Genomic DNA, 20,131 nt, shown 5'->3' with positions numbered 1-20,131 from the left:
TGGATCGCTGCATCGAAGGGGTTAATGGCAGGAATCGGAGCTAGCTCTGGTTCCTGCCGATACATCGGGGTGTGTGCTGTAACATACAGCGGACATCAACTGCTGATGACGCCAGCTCAGCTTCTGAGCCGGCGCCATCTTGCCGATGGTACTGGAAGCCTTTTAGGCCCCGCTGCTGAGCCGGGCATAGGAGGCTTCCGTGGCTGGCAGACCGGGATGTAAGTATTAGGCCTCCAATCGATTTTGCAGCCACCGGCAACCCAGCGATCACGTTGCTGGGGTGCTGGTGGCTTAAAAATCCTCACATGCTGCGATCTCTATTGAACGCAGCATCTGAGGGGTTAATCGGCCGGATCGGTGGCTAGCTCCAGTACTGGCCGATACATCAGGGTGCCAGCTTTAGCATACAGCTGGCACCCGGCAGTGATGGTGCGGGCTCAGCTCCTGAGCCCGCACTATTACTGCAACGTAATGGTACTACGCTTTGCGGGACGCACTGCCCGACAGCGTCGTATATTTACGGCGGATGTCGGGAAGGGGTTAAAGATGGCTTGTTACCAAATTTTGGAGAGTACTATTCAGACTTTACATTTTAGAATGTTCCAAATTGTAGCAATCTTTTGACCCAGTGTCTATAATATTTGGCTGGTGGTTAGATATGTAGTAATTCATTGAGTATTCATGGAGTCTAACATAAGCATAATCTAGCATTTCTATTCTCAGTGCTTTGTCTTCTTGAAGGATGCCTTGTTCTTTGTCCAGAGTAAATTTATTTAAAAAATATATATATATTTTTGTTGCTTACCTGAAAAATTATTTTTGGGCAAAGTTCGTTGGGTAACACTGCTCCCACCCAGATTTGTTTTTTTGGCCAATGGCTCTCTTTACTGGATGGATTCCTCTTGTTTTTGGTCTCTAAGCCATCAAGAGTTTGGTTCTAGGTTTACTGTTTAACTTCATTTGGTTTTCCTCCTAGTTTCTCCTACTGCTTGTATACAAACTGATTAGCTCAGTGTCCTCAGTAGGATTATAGCCTGTGTAGGAGGAGCTAGGACGCTGAGGCCCTGTTCACGCAGGAAGAAAATTCTGCCTCAAAATTCTGTTTGTAATTTTGAGGCTGATTTTGATCTGCCATTTGCCATGTTTTTCACTCGCGACCATTGAGCGCCACGGGCAAAAACGCCGCAAAATACGCTTTCTCTGCCTCCCATTGATGTCAGTGGGAAAGCAGAGGCGTAAACGAAGATGGGGCATGTCACTTCTTTTTCCCACGAGAGGAAAAAAATAAGCCTCTGCCTCCCATTGACATCAATGAGAGGCATTTTCGGACGTTTTTTGGCGCGTTTTCAGGCGCAGTTTCCGCATCAAAAAACATGTAAAATAACTCTGTGGGAACAGGGCCTAATTCCCCCCATTTGCATGTAAATTTCTCAGTGGCCACGGCTGCCAGTAGGAGATACCCCTAGTTTCAACCTGCCATTTACAAAGACCCCTGGTACATGAAAAAAACCACACAGCAAAAATACATTACATTTGTGATTACTTTGATAAAATTTGAGGTACATTTTAAGTTCATTTCTTTTAATCTTTGTCGCTCGAATACGCCATCACTTTGCTAGATCAGCGCTGCAGCCCCTTTAATCTCAGCATTGGCATGGATCCCGGCAATCAGACCCCCACCAATTGAAAAGTGATGATATATCCAAGCAATATGCCATCAGTTTGTGTGATTGGAATAACCATTTAATGTGCGTTGTACTTATGTTTAGTTAACATGATACTTAATACTAAAAAAATGCACATGTTAACGTGGATCTCTACACTTTTGATTCAGTACAATTTAGTCTAAACCAATTTAGGCCAATAGAGTTGAGAAATAATGTTCTGAAAAGCAGTCTGTAGCAGGTGCCAGCAAGTCAGACAGAGATCATGCTTTGCTTGCAGGAATTATACAGACCAAATACCTCAACTCTTTGTTAACTTGGTATATGTCGCTCAATCATTTTAGAAATCGTTTACTCTAAGCATGAATGACCAGTAATCCCTCAATTGTTGTTTTTCAGATTAATGGCACTGTCACCGAAAACATGTCTTTGTCTGATGCAAAAACGTTGATAGAAAGGTCAAAGGGTAAATTAAAAATGGTTGTTCAAAGGGATGAGCGAGCAACTTTACTGAATGTCCCAGATCTAGATGACAGCCTTCATTCTGCAAATGCTTCAGAGAGAGACGGTATGGTGAAAAAGCTGTTCATTTACTCTTTTTTTTTTTCTTTCGTATTTTTGTCTATCCTCTAGCATTATGTGGGTAACAGTATTCTTCGCACTTCATTTGTAGTCCTCCATGTTTCGTCTATGGCTCGGAACATACTGGCATCATTGCTTATAGTGGTGCTGGTTGTTCACCTTGCACATGATGAGGGGGCGCCCTCAGTTTTGGCTCAGACCATCTCAGGGCTGCAAATTACATTTGCGCTCTTTGTCCCCTATTTGTAGTGAAGGGGCCGTAAAAATGCTGTCACTCTTCATTACAGTCTATTGGAGATAAAGTAACAGCCAAGTAAGCATGCTCTGCTGTTTCTGTATCCCCAGCTCACTATATTGGAGGCTGGCGGCACGTTTTAGAGTCACCTCTGCTGCAAACGGGGATATGCAAATTCCACAGACTGTACACAACCACATGTGCACTTTGCTGTCCTGTTTTTGTGTGAGCAGTGTTTGAGACTGTAAACACTGGTGTTTTTAGATAGGACAGCAGTGCGGGGTATTTCTAGACTAACAATTCCCAATATGATTTTCCAAGGTTATGGGCAGGCACACTGAAACACAAACCTGTGAAGGAGGCCGTTTTCTTATGTGTTGAGGCCAGGATGTGAATAGGCCAGGTGGCCTTATATCAAGATCTACTGGTTCCTGCCACCACTGGTCTATTATATACACAGTCGAGTCACATTATGGCAAAGGGTTGCCTTCTCCGATAAGTCACGTTTTCTGCTTCATCGAACGGATGAACGTTCGCGTGTAAGGCGGCGAAAAACATCAGGGAACAAACACCCTGCAACCATTGCTGGAAGAACATAATCTGGCGGCGGCAGCGTTCTATATGGTCTGGGGAATTATTTAATGGCTTTCTCTGGGCGCATTCATCCATGTGGAAGGCACTCTGAACCGATTTGGCTATGAATCCATCGTTGTAGATCACGTCCATCCATATGTGTGTCTTCCCTGGTGCAGATGGAATTTTCCAGCAGGACGATTCGACCTGTCACATGGCTAGAAATGTCCGAGAGTGGTTAGAAGACCAAGACTTCACAAGTACTTGCCTGGCCCCCTAATTCGCCAGACTTGAACCCAATTGAGCATCTGTGGGACCACCTCGATAGTCTAGTTCGCTCTATGGATCTTCCCCCACACACCCTGCAGGAAATGTGGGATGCACTGCAGTCGGCATGGCTCCAGATACCTGAGACAACCTACAGGCAACTTATTAAGTCACTCCCAGCCCGTCTAGCTGCTGTCCGTGCTGCACACGGTGGTTACGCTGGATATTCGCCGGTGGTCATAATAATGTGAAGCGACTATGCAGTTATCCTGTTAAAAAAATATATATATTTTCCCTTAACAAGTACAGTTTCCATTTTTCAAAAATAGTTTAAGAAATAAGGGATGAGGAAGGAAAGGAAACCAGGCCAGTTTTTCAGTAGGACGATTTTGATAAATGATGTCCTATTTTATATAAGTCAGATCAACAATATTACAGTCTTCTTTATAGACCTAGTCCAAGCCCCCATGTTTTGTGTGAATTCAGTAGTAACCGTGTGGCTAGTAAACCGTGCGTTACTTTTTGGTTTGCGATATTTTAGCCTAGGTTTGTGTTTTGTACCCCAATGCGTAGAACTGTTATTTGTGTAATGTATTGACGGGCAATTGAAGTATTAGAATGTGCCAGAAGGTGAGAATCATTCCTTTTTCTATGTGCTGTTCAATACAATACTTTTGGTACCCCGTTATTGACCACAAACGGCTGTGAATTCTTCTCTAGTAGGCCCATTCTTCGAGCCTGCTGATGGTAAAGGAGACGCTAAAGTGCTCTGGTTTTAGTGTTATTTAATGAATAATTAAGAAAATTAAAGCGTATTATTGAAGCAAGAGGGTGGCAATTCATGATTATTTATAGATTTATTGTGACGTATGCTTACCTTTATCGTGTTTACAAATTAAATCCTTTTATAAATCACAGATCTATAGGTATTTGACACTTTTGAATACTGTTACACAATATTTAGACAGAACCAAAATATGTAATGCACATTGTACTCATTTAATTAAAAACGATTTTGTTTTGGTCAACAGACATTTCAGAAATTCAGTCGCTGACATCAGATCATTCCAATCGTTCACATGACCGGCCACGCCGCAGCCGTTCACGGTCTCCTGACCAGAGATCGGAGCCTTCAGACCATTCCAGACATTCTCCACAACAGCACAACAACAGCAGGTGATGGCTTCTCTGCTTTTTTTTGTCCCATAGTGTTTTTGTTTTTTAGTTTTGTTTTATAAATAATTTTTCGTTGGGGTGACCGATGTCATTTTAAATATGCATGTATCTCTATCTTTATTTTTTAGTTTTAGCTGTCTACAATAAATCTGACCGTAAATTGGTTTTGTTTTTATATGGATTAAAGCCCGATTTTGGTTGCTATTAACTACTATTGTTTTCTGTGCGGTCAGTTTTGGTTGCTTTTATTTTGCACATATTTTCTTCATCAGTGGTGTACATTTGCCAGCCTATTGTATCATTCTGTGCTACACCCATGTATAAAAAAAAATGCCTGCTTTATATCTTTCCAAACAGGCCTGAAATTGTTATCTTTTCTGGAACATGTTTCCTGTAATTCTAGTTAATAAAAGACCGCAAGGTTACAAGCTGTCTTACCAGAATTATGGCCTTGCAAATCTTGTATTACGTGGTGGCTTTTTCAATTGTAACAAGCACAATGAAGCAGTTTTTTTGTGTGTGTGTGTATATATATATATATATATATAATGTGTGTGTGTGTTTTGTTTACATTTGTCTGTTTTTAGGCGCATTGCTGCATATGTTTCTGTGCAGTTGAGCAGTCCATATAACCCAGAAATATTGTACATTGATTATGCCTTGTAAAAGGTCTCTTCTAGGAACCAGGCCTTATTAACACCTCCATCAGTAAAAATTCATAGTTCCTATGCCAAGCACTGAAGGCTTGATATCCATTAAATGTTGGTGGCTAATGATAAAATTTGCATAGTATGTGGCTGAGTTAAATTGGATATGTGAACTGAATATGCTACCCTCGGAAAGGGCAGCATATTACAGGAACATGTTATTCGCGAAAATGCCACAAAAAATATAGTTCCATTCGGCTAATAGGATTGATTGAACAATACACCGGACTCCTAGTCATCAGTCTTAGAGCTGGTGAAGTTGCCTGCCTCCCTACATTTGTTGGCAATGTAGGTTTAGACTGTCATTTAATTTTTTCTTTTTTCTCATATTGAGGAAGCCTCGATGTACTGGACAACCCGTTTAAGTTTTAATCCTTTTGTTGTGCACCCCTCTGAGCTATGTAGAAGTATGCAGGTGCCTACGTCTGTAAATAATGTGGCTATTCCTCAATTGTCCGAATATAGGACCGGGATATATTGATATTGTGTGTGAACCTACTCACTTGTGAATCCAACAATGAAACTGAGTGTAATTTTCTGTAATCGCACTGCTGGTCCATGCAATTCTTGTCACGGTTTCCTACCGATCTCTGGTTTTGCTATCTTGAGTATGCTTGTGCTCTGTGTGTTACTAAAAAGTATAAATAGACTGAAAAATTGACTGTGTGAGGTTATCGCTCCCCTTGTCAATAGGGTGTGTTGACCCGGTCAGCACCCATTGTCAGTGTCAGTATGTAGTAACCCTACTCATGACCAGGAGAATAACACCTAGTTGTAAATGTATTCATGCGTTTGCAGGAGGAATAAAAGAAGAATGGTACAACACTGAGTACTAGGGAAAGATGCTACAGAATTGTTATTTCATTGGGGAATGCATATTTCTAAAACAGAAATGTCAGGAGAGCTGACAGATCCTCCTAAAATGTGGAAGCTGCACCGGTTAGGGCATGTTCACACGGCAGCGTCCGTAACGGCTGTAGTGCAGATTAGTTTTTTCGGAATCTTGCATAATTTCTAGTAGCATCCTATGGTCATGAAAGCTGAACTTTGAATGATTTATCTTCTTTATGTAGCACTCGGAGTAGAGAGGATGAAAGAATGTCAAAGCCTGGTGCTTTATCTACGCCTGTCAAAACTACAAATAGTGCAACCCTGTCCAGAACCGCTGAAGAACCTTTGCCGGAAAGAGCTGAAAAGCTGACTCCTCCTCTTCCAGGTAGCGGTTAGAAATGACATTATTTATTTTGATGCTCATTCTATACTTTAACCCCTTCCCGCTTTGGCCACTTCTGATCGCTTTTGACCGCTGCATTTAAGGGTTTAATGGCGGGATCGAAGCTATCTTCGGTCCCCGCCATTACAGCAGGGTGTCCGCTGTAAGATACAGTTGACTTCCGGGGATGATGGCACCGACTCAGCTTCTGAGCCGGTGCCATCGATTTGTCGTAAGTATATGACATTTTGTGGGAAGCACTGGCTTTCCATGGCGTATACTTACAACAAATGTCGGGAAGGGGTTAAACGGTTATTCCTATCTGACGCATCAAGTCATATATCACTGAGATCAGCATCTGCTCCTCTATCATATGCAGCTGTCAGGAAGAAGTCTGCACTGTAATTATTGCTATCATGCAAACGTAAGAGTCCTACTACAGTGTTTGGACGCTGCAAACGACAGAGATATTTTGTATAGCTTGCTTCATCTGCATACAAGACTGTAACCCCTAGACGGCCACAATACATATATTTATGTGGCCCGTTCAGCTAGAACGTAAATATACGTGGTGGTCCTTCCCGCGTGTGCCCCGTTGCCATGGAAAGCTGTGATGCTGTAATGACTCATCTCCAACTGTCGCATCGGGTATAGGAGCAATACATTTGTCTGGTTCAATTAATGATATTAAATTGCTAAATGAAAAGAACAGTTAATTTTTTATTTTTCCCATATTATTCTATATAAAAAATGAAAAGATAGTGGTTCTTTTTTGGTATTACATTAAAGCCTCATCTATGTCCCAAAAATAGAAACACATTATTTAGACCATGTATATCCTTAGAATATGGCATTCCAAAAAGTGATGATCTTCTCTGGACTTTCAGACATCTGACGGCTTTGGTGTTGACATGGTTTATTGATCTACTAAATAATGGCGCTGTTTTGGGGGTAGCACCTTTTGGTTTAATACGAGGGGTATTTTTTAATTGTGTCGTTTTGTAATATTGCTATTTAAATCTTCTATATTATGTTAAATTTAACGATTATTAATTGTGGATTTAAATAGATTTTGCTTTTAACCAAGCATTTGGTTTCTCTTCAGAGCCGAAACCAGTATATGCCCAGCCTGGGCAGCCTGATGTAGACTTGCCTGTTAGCCCATCTGATGGGCCTTTCCCAAATTCCACACATGAAGATGGCATTCTGAGGTAATTTGCATATATATACAACTTTTATTGATGCTAAATATTGTGCAGCTGCGTCATCCAAATATGAATGGTTCCTAGAAGTCCATAAACTTGAATTATATGTTATTAATATCTATATCTTCTATTTTCATCCTTTTAGGCCGAGCATGAAACTAGTAAAATTTAGGAAAGGAGACAGTGTAGGCCTACGTCTTGCTGGTGGAAATGATGTTGGCATTTTCGTGGCGGGTGTTTTGGAGGATAGCCCTGCAGCAAAAGAAGGATTAGAAGAAGGCGATCAGATTCTTAGAGTAAGTTGCATACGGTTCATATTTCTAGATCAGAAACATATTCTATATAAGAGCTATGCTGGAGAGTTATCAAAACTAGTGCAATGAAGTTAGCCACATTCTCAGTAATGATGAAAGCCAACCAATACATGTATGTTATCTGATGAGATGGGACAATACAAAGATTACACCTTACAAAAATGAGGTGTTCCAGCAGGACCTTGCTCCATGTCATACTGCTAACACTAAGTAACAGTACTCTCGTTCTCATAAGGCATTGTTATCGTGTACTCCCAACAATGATAACTTTCAGCTGAATGCAACTTTCTGTGAACTTGGGATCAGGGTGCTCGAGTGACATTGGAGTTCTGATCTCGATCCAAATGAGAATTTATGGCATATTGGGAACTGTAAAATTGCAAGAACAACCCCTCAAGTGACAAAATCTTGTTGATTCCATGTCACACTGGATAAAGGGACATTGCACTAAATATTAGGTGGACAATGTGGTGGTTTTTATGTGAGCCCACATCTGCAGGCTTTATACAGAGTCCAGCGATTTTCAGGCAATGCACCAATAAAACATAAAATGTTAGCCAAATACTCTGACAGCAATAAATGATTATGTAAAAAAAAGAGAGCAATTTCACACACATTCCAAACACACGTTGATTAATTTTGGGCATCACAACAAGAACACGCACACGCTGATCCGGGTGCAAGTCCTTGTACACCAATCCAGTGTTCAAATGGTATATAAAAATCCACTCTGCTGCCACTTCATTACGCTGCGGATCTTCTGCAATAAAATAAGGTGCGAAAAATCCGCAGTATTTACACTACATGTGGACATGTAGCGTAAATACACCTGTGGTTTTTTTCGGTTTTTTTTATTTTATTTTTTTAGGATCTATTTAAGCATTTAAACCCATTTTTGTCCTCTAGGTAAACAATGTGGATTTCACTAATATCATCAGGGAGGAGGCTGTCCTTTTTCTACTTGACTTGCCCAAAGGAGAGGAGGTTACAATTTTGGCACAGAAAAAGAAAGATGGTTAGTGTTTTAATATTCTACATGAAAGGGATTGCTTGCATACTTTAGATAACTACTTGCCATATACCCTTTTATTATGTACTGTATGATGTAGATAAGCCTTTGGGAGGCTATGGAGCTTCCTAACTCTAGGCAGGACCTGAATTTTCAGTCTACACACGGAGATACACACAAGCAGCAGTTTCACCCAAAGCCCAGCAATATTATCTTTTGAGGTGTCAGAAAATAAGACATTGTGCATAAGGTTGTGATCATTCTTAAAGGAATTGTGTGATTTTGTTAATCCCTTTCCTTCTGATAGGTCCTCTGACAAACTAAACACAAGTTTACCTGCTTCTGGGATCCTTGCGAACACCGTTTGAGGCCAGAGAACTTAGGGCTGACTGTAGCTGTAGAAAAATTTCTCTATTTGGGAATTAGGTTCGCAAGGGAAGGGACAAGTATAGATCAACTTAATTATGGAAAAATCATGAAGTTAGACCGAGAATTGGTCAAATGGAGGAACCGTTCTCTATCCATGTCTGGAAGATGCGGTCTACTTAAGGTCTACCTAGACTATTATATCTTCTTCATCGCTACCATTTCTAATACAGTCAGAGAATTTATTGTTATTATTGAGTTATTGATGCACCTTTTAAAGGGTTTGATGTAAAGAGAATCCTACGTGCAAAGGAAGGAGAGGTTTGGAAAGCGAGCCAAGAGCCGTTCATTAGAGTGCTCCTCAAAATAGTTTGAGGGTGACTTTGGGAGAACAAAGTTATCAAAAGCTCAGAAGTAAAATGCCTACTAATCTGAAAGAAGTGGAAAATGAAAAGGTCACAAGAAGGGGGATCTGGACTGATCTCCCCAAAGCTAGGTTAAGAAAAAAATTACTGAAGGGCTTAAAGAGGCTCTGTCACCATATTATAAGTGCCCTATCTCCTACATAATGTGATCGGCGCTGTAATGTAGATAACAGCAGTGTTTTTTTATTTAGAAAAACTATCATTTTTGTTGGAGTTATGACCAATTTTAGCTTTATACTAATGAGTTTCTTAATGGACAACTTGGAGTGTTTTTTACTTTTTCACCAAGTGGGCGTTGTGGAGAGAAGTGTATGACGATGACCAATCAGCGTCATACACTCCTCTCCATTCATTTACACAGCACATAGCGATATAGCTATATCTCTATGTGCAGCCACATAAACTCACTATAACGTTACTCAAGTGTCCTGAGAGTGCATATACATTACTTCCAGCCAGGACGGGATGTGTATTCAGAATCCTGATACTTCTGTAGCGTCTGTGTGATATTTACAGCAAGGCCAGCTTAATCTCGCGAGATTATGATGTAACCTGTCATTTAAAACGAGATTACGCTTGCCTTGCTGTAAATATCACTGAGACGCTACAGAAGTGTCAGGATTGTGAATACACATCACGTCCTGGCTGGAGGTAATGTATATTCACAGTCAGGACACTTAAGTAACGTTATAATGTGTTTATGTGGCTGCACATAGCGATATAGCTATATCGCTTTGTGCTGTGTAAATGAATGGGGAGAAGTGTATGACGCGGATTAGTCACGGATTGGTCAGCGTCATCCACTTCTCTCCACAACGCCCACTTGGTCAAAAAGTAAAACACGCCCAGTTGTCCATTAAGATACTCATTAGCATAAAGCTAAAATAGGTCATAACTCAGTCATAAACGATCGTTTTTCTAAATAAAAAACACTGGTGTAATCTACATTACAGCGCCGATCACATCATGTACAATATAGGCCACTTATAATGTGGTGACAGAGTCTCTTTAAAACGTATAAGTCGGGTTTGTTACTCAGTAAAGTGGAGCGAAATCCAATTTATGCTTCTTGACCAAGCTTATTGTGCGTTTAATATCCCACTAGAAAGATCTCTGAGGAAGTATAAGCAGGAGTGCCCAAAATGTAAGCAGTGTAAGGGGGATATTTGACACTTCTTTTATTTATGTGATAGAACAAGGACTTCTTGGGGGGGGGGGGGGGAGAGATGTGGTCAAAATTATAAAAAAAAGAAAGTGTTGAAAGACTACTTGATGGATCCATTGAAATATTGTCCTATGAGGAGAGTGTGAAGCAAAGGGCGCTAAACATTCTAGTAAAATAAATCCTTTTATAAAACCTTTCATAACGAGACGATGCACTGTTAGGCTGGGTTCACACACCCTATTTACGGACGTAATTCGGGCGTTTTAGCCTCGAATTACGTCCGAAAATACGGCTCCAAATCGTCGCCAAACATCTGCCCATTCATTAGAATGGGGTTACGATGTTCTGTGCCGACGGTCATTTTTTGACGCGCCGCTGTCAAAAGATGACGCGTAAAAAAGACGCCCGTGTCAAAGAAGTGCCTGTCACTTCTTGAGACGTAATTGGAGCCGTTTTCCATTGACACCATGGAAAAACGGCTCCGATTACGTCCGTAATGGACGCAGCGAAAAGCGCCTGCACTTGCCATTACGTCTGAAATGCCGGAGCTGTTTTCTCCTGAAAGCAGCTCCGTAATTTCAGCCGTAACGGAGGCTACCGTGTGAACATACCCTTAGGAGAAGATGCTCCAGTGCTTGGGCCCATGCGCACGCCAGAACCTAAGAGGGAGGGTCTTAGAGTATGGATTTTTGTATACAAAATTAAATTGCCGTTTGAATAATGGATACGAAGGAAATTTCCGTTTTGATCACTTTTATTTAATGCTTTTATATATTGTGATATTAAATTTAAAACAAATAAATAAAAGGTTAGGGAAAGCAGCTGACCAGGCTTCGTTTACTTAGCCGTGATGCTGCAGGAGAAATGGGGTGTTACATGGCACCCATTGTGATCTATGTACCTTTTTATCTTTTTTGTCTCACAGTTTACCGTCGCATTGTTGAATCAGACGTTGGTGATTCCTTTTATATTCGAACACATTTTGAGTATGAGAAGGAATCCCCATATGGCTTGAGCTTCAACAAAGGAGAGGTGTTTCGAGTTGTGGATACGCTTTACAATGGAAAGCTAGGATCATGGCTGGCAATTCGAATAGGTAGAAATCATAAGGAAGTGGAAAGAGGGATTATTCCAAATAAGAACAGGTAAAACGAAGTTCATATCTGGTTGTAATCTAGCTTAATTTTTTTTTCTCTTTTTAATATTCCAGTATATGCCATTATTGTGTTATTAATTTAGCATGTAATTAAGTAAAAGTATTGCCTAAAATCGCACAATAAGAATTAAGGTAATTATATTACCTACGCATTGAATTAACCTTTATATGCTTTGTGTTAAAGAATGTTATGTAGTCTTTTTTTACACATGGTCTAGATAGAACAAAGGTCCCCAAGCTTTTCTAGCTCATGGGCCACTTTCCAATATGACCGGTATTGTCGATCCACACTGGGTATTATTTCAGAAAATCTATTCTGACTCACCACAGTGGATGGCTCTTACTTCAGTAGTAAAGGTGTTGTCTCATGAAGCCGACCCCTTTTTAAAAATGATTTGACTGTTGGTCTTCCCTAACCCCCGGCGATGGCAATGTCAGGCTAACCGTTTCTCTTTTTTATCTGCCGCAGCATTCACAGGATTTTTTTTTTTTTTTTTTAAAGTCAGGCCCCATGCACGCGACTGTGCCCGTAATCACGGCCCACGATTGTGGGCACGGCCGTCTGCTGACTGCCGCCCGCTTTTTCGGGCTATGTTCCAATACAAAGTAAGGCAGCACGAGCCGTAAAACACGGAAAAGCAGACATGCTCCATAATTCCCGGCACAGTTCTACGGCACGGACACCTATCTGTAGCAATACGGAAAGGTGTCCACAGCCGATAGAACAGAATGGGTCCGTAAAACCGCGGACCGTGTAACGGTCCGTGGTTTTACGGTTGTGTGCATGGGGCCTCAGGCGATTGTTTGAGACTTTTTTAATGTTTTTTCCCTTACATGTAGTAGTACCATGTTTCTTTGTGTACGCTGATGGAGTTTTTTTTTTACTACTTTTCTTAGAGCTGAACAACTAGCAAGTGTGCAGTACACCCTCCCTAAAACAGCTGGCGGTGATCGTGCAGATTTTTGGCGCTTCCGGGGTCTCAGAAGTTCTAAGCGTAATCTCAGGAAAAGCAGGGAAGACCTCTCTGCCCAACCTGTTCAGACTAAGTTTCCTGCATATGAAAGAGTTGTCTTGCGAGAAGGTATTTTTGTCAATTTTTCATCTTGCCAAAGATGGTGAGATGGCTCTTTTCATTCTAATGTAATATACTGACTTTATGGCACGGTTTACTTAACTTAATTAACTATTTTGTTTTTATATTCATCTTCCAAACTCTAGGATGGTTTTCGAAAATGTTCACATATAAATTAATACAAGTTAAAATGAATCTATAAAACAATAATCGATAAATAATTTACTAATCATGTGATTGCAATGGCAGTTCAGGGGCTAAAAGTTCAGCTGCTGCAGGGCCCTTTGGAATTTTGTTTCTGGTTAGATCAAATATTCTGCAGCGCTACCAAGCTTTTTCTTCCATTTGTTGCGTATGTCTTAAAGCGAAAACATGGCTAATGATGCCATATGTTTGCAATTTGATACCGGCTAATATAGCAGTAGTAAATCATGTTTGGGAGCTAGTGTGCGTCTCACCGGTCCAGAGGATAAATAAGCCGGTATGTTCACCTAGTCATTGACTATGTGAGGCCTCACCTTCATGGTTCACAAGAGATGCCAAGATGTATTGTAAATAACACCAAGACGCTCTTGCAAGCCACTAAATGAATTTCATGACAAATGATGGACGTTCAAGCGCACCCTAAAAACGTAGAATTATGCATTGCCAGTTCTGCCGCTATCATTTATTTTGGAAGTGGGCAGGAAGGGAGTGATGCATTGGAGACCACACTGCATACATGTACTTTGATCTGCACACGACACAAGAATTCAGGCAGTACAAATCTAATTGTAATTATTTAAGTTTATTTTAGCATATGAATTAGTTTATGAATTAGTCCATGACGTTAAGTGGTTATTAAATATAAATGGTAATCTCAATCTGTGGTGTACATGGACTTTCTAAAAATATTAGGTTTTTGCAGTACGAGAACCAAACTAGTGCACTCGACACCTCAGTCATTATGGTTTTCTATTGTGAGCTACCCTAACCCATTTCTAGAAACCGTTATATACTGTTTGTTTTTTTTATATTTGTCTGTGCTTTTGTTGTAAAAAAAAATATTCGCATCAACTCTCGGCACAAATTCCATTACAGCTATGGTAACTAAAATGGACGGCTTCATTTAATGTCCTCTTGACAAACTGCTGAGACAGTACTTGGTATATCATCTAATTTCCATATTTGTGTACCATACTGTTTCTCCTTTTAAATATATGGGCTTATTCACACGGTGCAGTCAAATCGTAGTGAAGTGCCACAATCTGTGAATTCTCTAGTCTCTAGACTGTTTCCTGAGGTATACTGAGAAATGAGTCCTCCAAAGGGTCTTGATTGTTCTGTGTGAGAGAGCTCGGACCTTTTGACTTATTTTCTATATGCATGTTTTTACAGCTGGATTTCTCAGGCCTGTTGTTATCTTTGGTCCCATTGCTGATGTTGCACGAGAGAAGTTGGCAAGAGAGGAACCAGATATCTACGAGGTTGCAAGTAAGTGTCTCTCCCCTTCATTTATTTAGGTAGCTTTTAACAGTGTACAATTATTTTTCAGTAAGTGCACTGATTTTGTAATTGTGGCTGATTTGTAAAGAATAGTTTGCATTTTTCACTTTGTTCAATTACGTAAGTTATTTTGTACAGCATTATTAAAGAGTCTCTGTCACTAGTTTAGTATTACCCTATCTCCCAGCTAATCGAATAGGCGGTGTGACACCGATAATGCTAGCGAAAATTGTGTCCCAAAAAGGTGTTTTTTTAAAAAGTTATGAGCATTTTTTCTCAATATGTAAATGAGGCTATACTAGACAAGTGGGAGGTAACCACAGCGATTCTCCTGAGGTGGAGTTGCCACTCCGCCTCTGACGCTGCCCTATCAGCATGAAGCTGCTTCACACACAGTAAGAGACATTCTAGAGGTAAGGGGGATCAATTAAAACAGCCATATCTCGGGCATATCTACCACCTAGAGCAGCAGTTATGGTGGCATATGAAAGATGAGATTAAAATCTTTCATAGGACACCAGGATCGCAGTTCTGGCTGTGACCCAACCGGAGATATCACCAGTTGCAAACACAGTTGGGAATGGAAGCTGTATACTATAAGATCACACTGTGTTGCTGGGAAGGGGGAGAAGCTGTATGCTGATTGGACAGCGTCCTACAGAAAACATGACACTGACCAGGGTGAAAAAGAAAGAGTCTCCTCCTATTTGGCTATTAGAGCCACATTAGCATATTTAGAAAAATGCTCATAACTTGGCAAATCGTTTTTTTTTTTTTTTTTTTTTCAAACCAATCACACTGTGGTTATCAGCAGCAAGGCACCTATTAGACTAGTTACGAGATAGGGAATTGATAAGCTGGTGACTGAGTCTCTTTAAAGTGCAGGGCAAATATTACATTATCTCATTTAGGGTTATAGTCGCACATTAAATATTTACTTTTATTGATAAATAAAATACAGTTTTTATTCATCACCATAAATACTAATAAGATATACCAACCACTGTATTTTGGGAACACTCCACAAGACCTGCCATTTTGGAGATGCTCTGACCTGATACTTTCACAATTTGGCCCTTGTCAAAGTCGTTAATAGCCTTACGTTTGCCCATTTTTCTTCTTCCAATACACAAACTTCAGGAACTGACCTTTTTTTTTATTTTTATTTTTAAATATAATTTTTTCTTATCATTATACTGCTTAAAATACAGAACGGTAGACATGCACTACAAAACAACACGTAGTACAGCCATTTAAATAAGGATTTAATAACACCATGTACATTCCCATATATTTTTAAACTACAAGGGGGATATGGAAACGGGACTCTTTATCGCCGAGCCAGTACTTTTTAGGCTATCCAAATTCACCCTTTCCCCATGATAAGGATCCATTCAAACCTCCACCCATTTATCTAGTCTTTCTTTTCTCTCTATATTACCACCTTCCCTTTTATATTTAAAACTACGGAGTCCCGTTAGCATATCCCCTTCACAACAACATACAATAGGAAACAAACCTTTAGTAAATATCAACAATGTGGCATACGGGCCCTCAGCCCTTGGCCATGTCTTCTCAGAATAGACTCTTAAAGGGAATGTGTTGCCAGAAAAACATGTTGTTTTTTTTTTAATTAAACATTTAGTGTGTAGGTGATTAAACATTGTTCAAATTTTTTTTATTTTTTTCACGAGTCAGGAAATATTATAAATTAGATTTGATGCTGGTCACTAGATGGAGCTATTCCCAAAATTGCAGCATTGCAAAATTGGGTAAAAAGCCCTCGCTCTAGTGAGCTCTCAGCATCCCCCCCTCCTTTATCCTGGCTAGTGCCGGGATAAACGAGGGGTTTGAACGGTCTAACCTCCTACACTGTGTGTCGCCATTTTTTGAGCTAACACACAGTGTAGTAGGTTTACATACAGTAGTAAACACACACAAACACGAACATACATTGAAATCTCTTACCTGCTCCTGCCGCCGCGGCTCCCTCCGGCCCGTCCGCTCCGTCTGCTGCCGCTGGTCCAAGTGCACAAGTCCGGAAGCCGCGACCGGAAGTAGTAATCTTACTGTCCGGCCGCGACTTCCGGTCCACAGGAAAATGGCGCCGGACGGCGCCAATTTCAAATTGGACTGTGTGGGAGCGGCGCATGCGCAGTTCCCACACAGACGGCGTACACAGAAGTGGATGGGACGGGAGCCGTTCGCAGTCCCTATGTGACTGTGGCTGCCGTATTCCATGTCTGTATGTGTCGTTAATTGACACATACAGAAATGGAACAAAAAATGGCAGCCCCCATAGGGAAGAAAAAGTGTAAAAATAAGAAAAAGTAAAACACAAACACACAAATAAATATAAACGTTTTTAATAAAGCACTAACATCTTTAACATATGAAAAAAAAAATTGTGATGACACTTCCTTTAAAGGGAATGTGTTGCCAGCAAAACATGATTTTTTTTTTTTTTTTGTTAAACAATTAGTGTATAGGTGATTAAACATTGTTCTAATTTTTTTTTTTTTTTTCACGAGTCAGGAAATATTATAAATTGGATTCAATTTGATTCTAATTTATAATATTTCCCATTGCTGGTCACTAGATGGAGCCATTCCCAAAATTGCAGCATTGCATGTGGTAAAGCAACCACATTGCTTTATGCTGCAAAATTGGGTAAAAAGCCCTCGCTCTAGTGAGCTCTCAGCATCCCCCCCTCCTTTATCCTGGCTAGTGCCGGGATAAACGAGGGGATTGAACGGTCTAACCTCCTACACTGTGTGTCGCCATTTTTTGAGCTAACACACAGTGTAGTAGGTTTACATACAGTAGTAAACACACACAAACACGAACATACATAGAAATCTCTTACCTGCTCCTGCCGCCGCGGCTCCCTCCGGCCCGTCCGCTCCGTCTGCTGCCGCTGGTCCAAGTGCACAAGTCCGGAAGCCGCGACCGGAAGTAGTAATCTTACTGTCCGGCCGCGACTTCCGGTCCACAGGAAAATGGCGCCGGACGGCGCGCATTTCAAATTGGACTGTGTGGGAGCGGCGCATGCGCCGTTCCCACACAGACGGCGTACATTGAAGTGGATGGAACGGGCCCCGTTCGCAGTCCCTACGGGACTGGAGCTGCCGTATTCCATGTCTGTATGTGTCGTTAATCGACACATACAGAAATGGAAAAAAAAAATGGCAGCCCCCATAGGGAAGAAAAAGTGTAAAAATAAGAAAAAGTAACACACAAACACACAAATTTAATCCAAACGTTTTTAATAAAGCACTAACATCTTTAACATATTAAAAAAAAATTTGTGGTGACACTGTTCCTTTCATTTCAAGCAATGTCCCGCACACCTCCCAATTAATGATCCTGCTACAGATACTCTCCTCCATAGCGTCCTCCTATTTTACCGTATTGTAAACTTCGTTCCCAACCCCCCCACTAAAAACCAAGCCTCTAACCTCTGACTGTTCATTTGCTTCCTAAATTATCCCACACCTTGACAGGTGCCATTGTCATGAGACAATCAATGTTACTCTCCAGTCAATGGTTTTATTGTTATGGCTGATCAGATTATATCACTCACTTTTATCCGCTAATCTGGATTATCTGCAATTTAATTGATTTGTACTTTTTGATAGGTACATTAGGGATGATAAAGCTAAGGCCAATACTCCTAGCTTCTATTAGTATGGTCACAACATCCTTACATCAAGTCCTATGCATTTTCCCACACGTTCATGTATTGCAGTGACTCATCAGGAGCTAAGCAGTGAAAAGCCACCTGAAAAGTTGGGTAAGCTTAACGACGTTGCTGTTAAAGCCGCTGTTTTGTGAGCCCGGCACAATTTGATCTAGTAATCCAAACAATATTCAAGGCCAGGAAAACTCAATTTGGCACGTTGTACCGTATATGGAAGGCTTATTTACACTGGTGTTAACAAGGAAGTTTCCGTCCCATGGTATGTGCTACACCTAGGGTCCTGTCCTTCCTTCCTTCAATCAGGTCTTGAGCAAGGATTTGGATTATAGGCTCTTAAGAGAACTCTGGCTTTCCGCTCTCTCATAAAGACTTTTCTGCAAGGGGTGGCTCATGCTGTTCCTCCCTACACACATCCCACTGAGCCTTGGAATTTTAACTTAGTCCTGGGGACACTTCAAGAATTTCCTCACTAACCCATGCCAAAAATTTTGCTACGTCTCCTTTCCTGGAAAGTTGCTTTTCTTATGCCGCTAACTTCATCAGAAAGGTTTTTGATCTGGCTACTCTGTCCTGCATGTTTCCCTTTCTGATTATCCATAAGGATTAAGTGGTGTTCCTTCCTGTCTCATCTATTCTCCCAAAAGTGGTCTCTTGTCTCCCACATCAATTGAGAGATTCCTCACTCCCTATTGTCCCTCCTCTTCTCATCCGAGAAAGCAGGCTCTGCACTGTCTTAATGTGGTAAGAGCATTGGATCCGTTCTGTGAGTTCAGAAGCCTATCGGTCCAAGGGCACTACTCATTCCACAAAGGCTGTTGGTGCCTCCTGGACTGTACAGCACCAAGCTTGAGTAGCTTGGGTTTGCAAGGCTGCTACCTGGGTTTCGGAGTACATTTTAACAAAGATCTACCAGATCCACCCTTTGGCCTCCTATGATGCCAGTCCGTGTTGCAAAATGCTGCAGGCAGCTGAGCATTAGGCGGGCCACATGGCTGCTATTAAAATGTTTTTTCCTACCCTCTGGGACTTTCTTTGTAAGTCCTATGGTGCTGTGTCTCCTAATATTAATGAGAAAATTGGATTTCTGTACTCCCCATAAAATCTCTTTCTCGTTAAATGCATTGGGGGACACAGATCCCACCACCTTTTTTGTTTTTTAGGCCAGAAAACTTTTGTCACTGTTTGTTTTTTGTTTTTTTTATCCCAGGGTCATGGACATGTTGTTAGTAGTTTTTTTTTTTTTTCTGTTACTTCTGTACAAACTGATTAAGCCAGTGTATATGGGAAGAGCGCCGATTAACGGGACGTCGTTTGCTCCTGTCACACAGAGCTATGGATGGGGACGAGTGGTTGTTACTCCGATTGCTCATCGCCATGCTTTATTATCATGTCAGCAGAGTGTCTCCCTGTTTACACAGGGAGTTGTGCTGCCAACAAAGATTATATTTCACTTTTCAATAACGAGACGATCGAGCGTTTGCTCGTTCATCTGCCGATCGTTCCCCTGTTTACACAGGACAATTATCGGCAACGAGTGTTCTATGAACCCTCGTCTACCCAATAATCGTCCTGTGTAAAACCCCCTTATGACCTGCCCGGGCGGAGCCAAGACTCTTATCCATCTAGTGGCAAGGGCCCATACCCATGTATATTGTCCCCTGTGAGTACAAAATCCATTTTAGTTTTTCTGTAAAAACATAGATGTAAATGGTTTCATATTGCCCCCCCATTTAAAGGGTAACTAAACCTAGAAATGAATGTAAAAATAAACCCAGCCTTAAACTGTGTCAGTCTGCAGAATCTTCTGCTTGTCCCT

The 20,131-nt window shown here is 41.0% G+C and overlaps 1 protein-coding gene across 14 annotated transcripts in view; it reads left to right on the top strand.

Moving 5' to 3' along the window:
* TJP1 (tight junction protein 1) overlaps positions 1–20,131 on the top strand; it is a 467,725-nt gene that overhangs the window by 413,007 nt on the left and 34,587 nt on the right. For 8 of the 14 annotated variants that reach the window (XM_075857907.1, XM_075857897.1, XM_075857896.1 and 5 more), the window contains 10 exons: positions 2,064–2,232; positions 4,353–4,497; positions 6,278–6,420; positions 7,523–7,628; positions 7,768–7,918; positions 8,843–8,951; positions 11,827–12,046; positions 12,955–13,139; positions 14,508–14,603; positions 18,364–18,408. In XM_075857907.1, coding sequence (XP_075714022.1) covers positions 2,064–2,232; positions 4,353–4,497; positions 6,278–6,420; positions 7,523–7,628; positions 7,768–7,918; positions 8,843–8,951; positions 11,827–12,046; positions 12,955–13,139; positions 14,508–14,603; positions 18,364–18,408 — 1,369 coding nt within the window. The remainder of the gene's footprint in view (positions 1–2,063; positions 2,233–4,352; positions 4,498–6,277; positions 6,421–7,522; positions 7,629–7,767; positions 7,919–8,842; positions 8,952–11,826; positions 12,047–12,954; positions 13,140–14,507; positions 14,604–18,363; positions 18,409–20,131) is intronic. The other 6 variants (XM_075857911.1, XM_075857908.1, XM_075857904.1 and 3 more) reach the window with 1 other exon arrangement.

Source organism: Rhinoderma darwinii, chromosome 3, assembly GCF_050947455.1.
Source record: "Rhinoderma darwinii isolate aRhiDar2 chromosome 3, aRhiDar2.hap1, whole genome shotgun sequence".
Lineage (NCBI taxonomy): Eukaryota > Metazoa > Chordata > Amphibia > Anura > Rhinodermatidae > Rhinoderma > Rhinoderma darwinii.
Note: the sequence above shows the minus strand (reverse complement) of the source record. Positions and strands in the feature narration are given on the sequence as shown.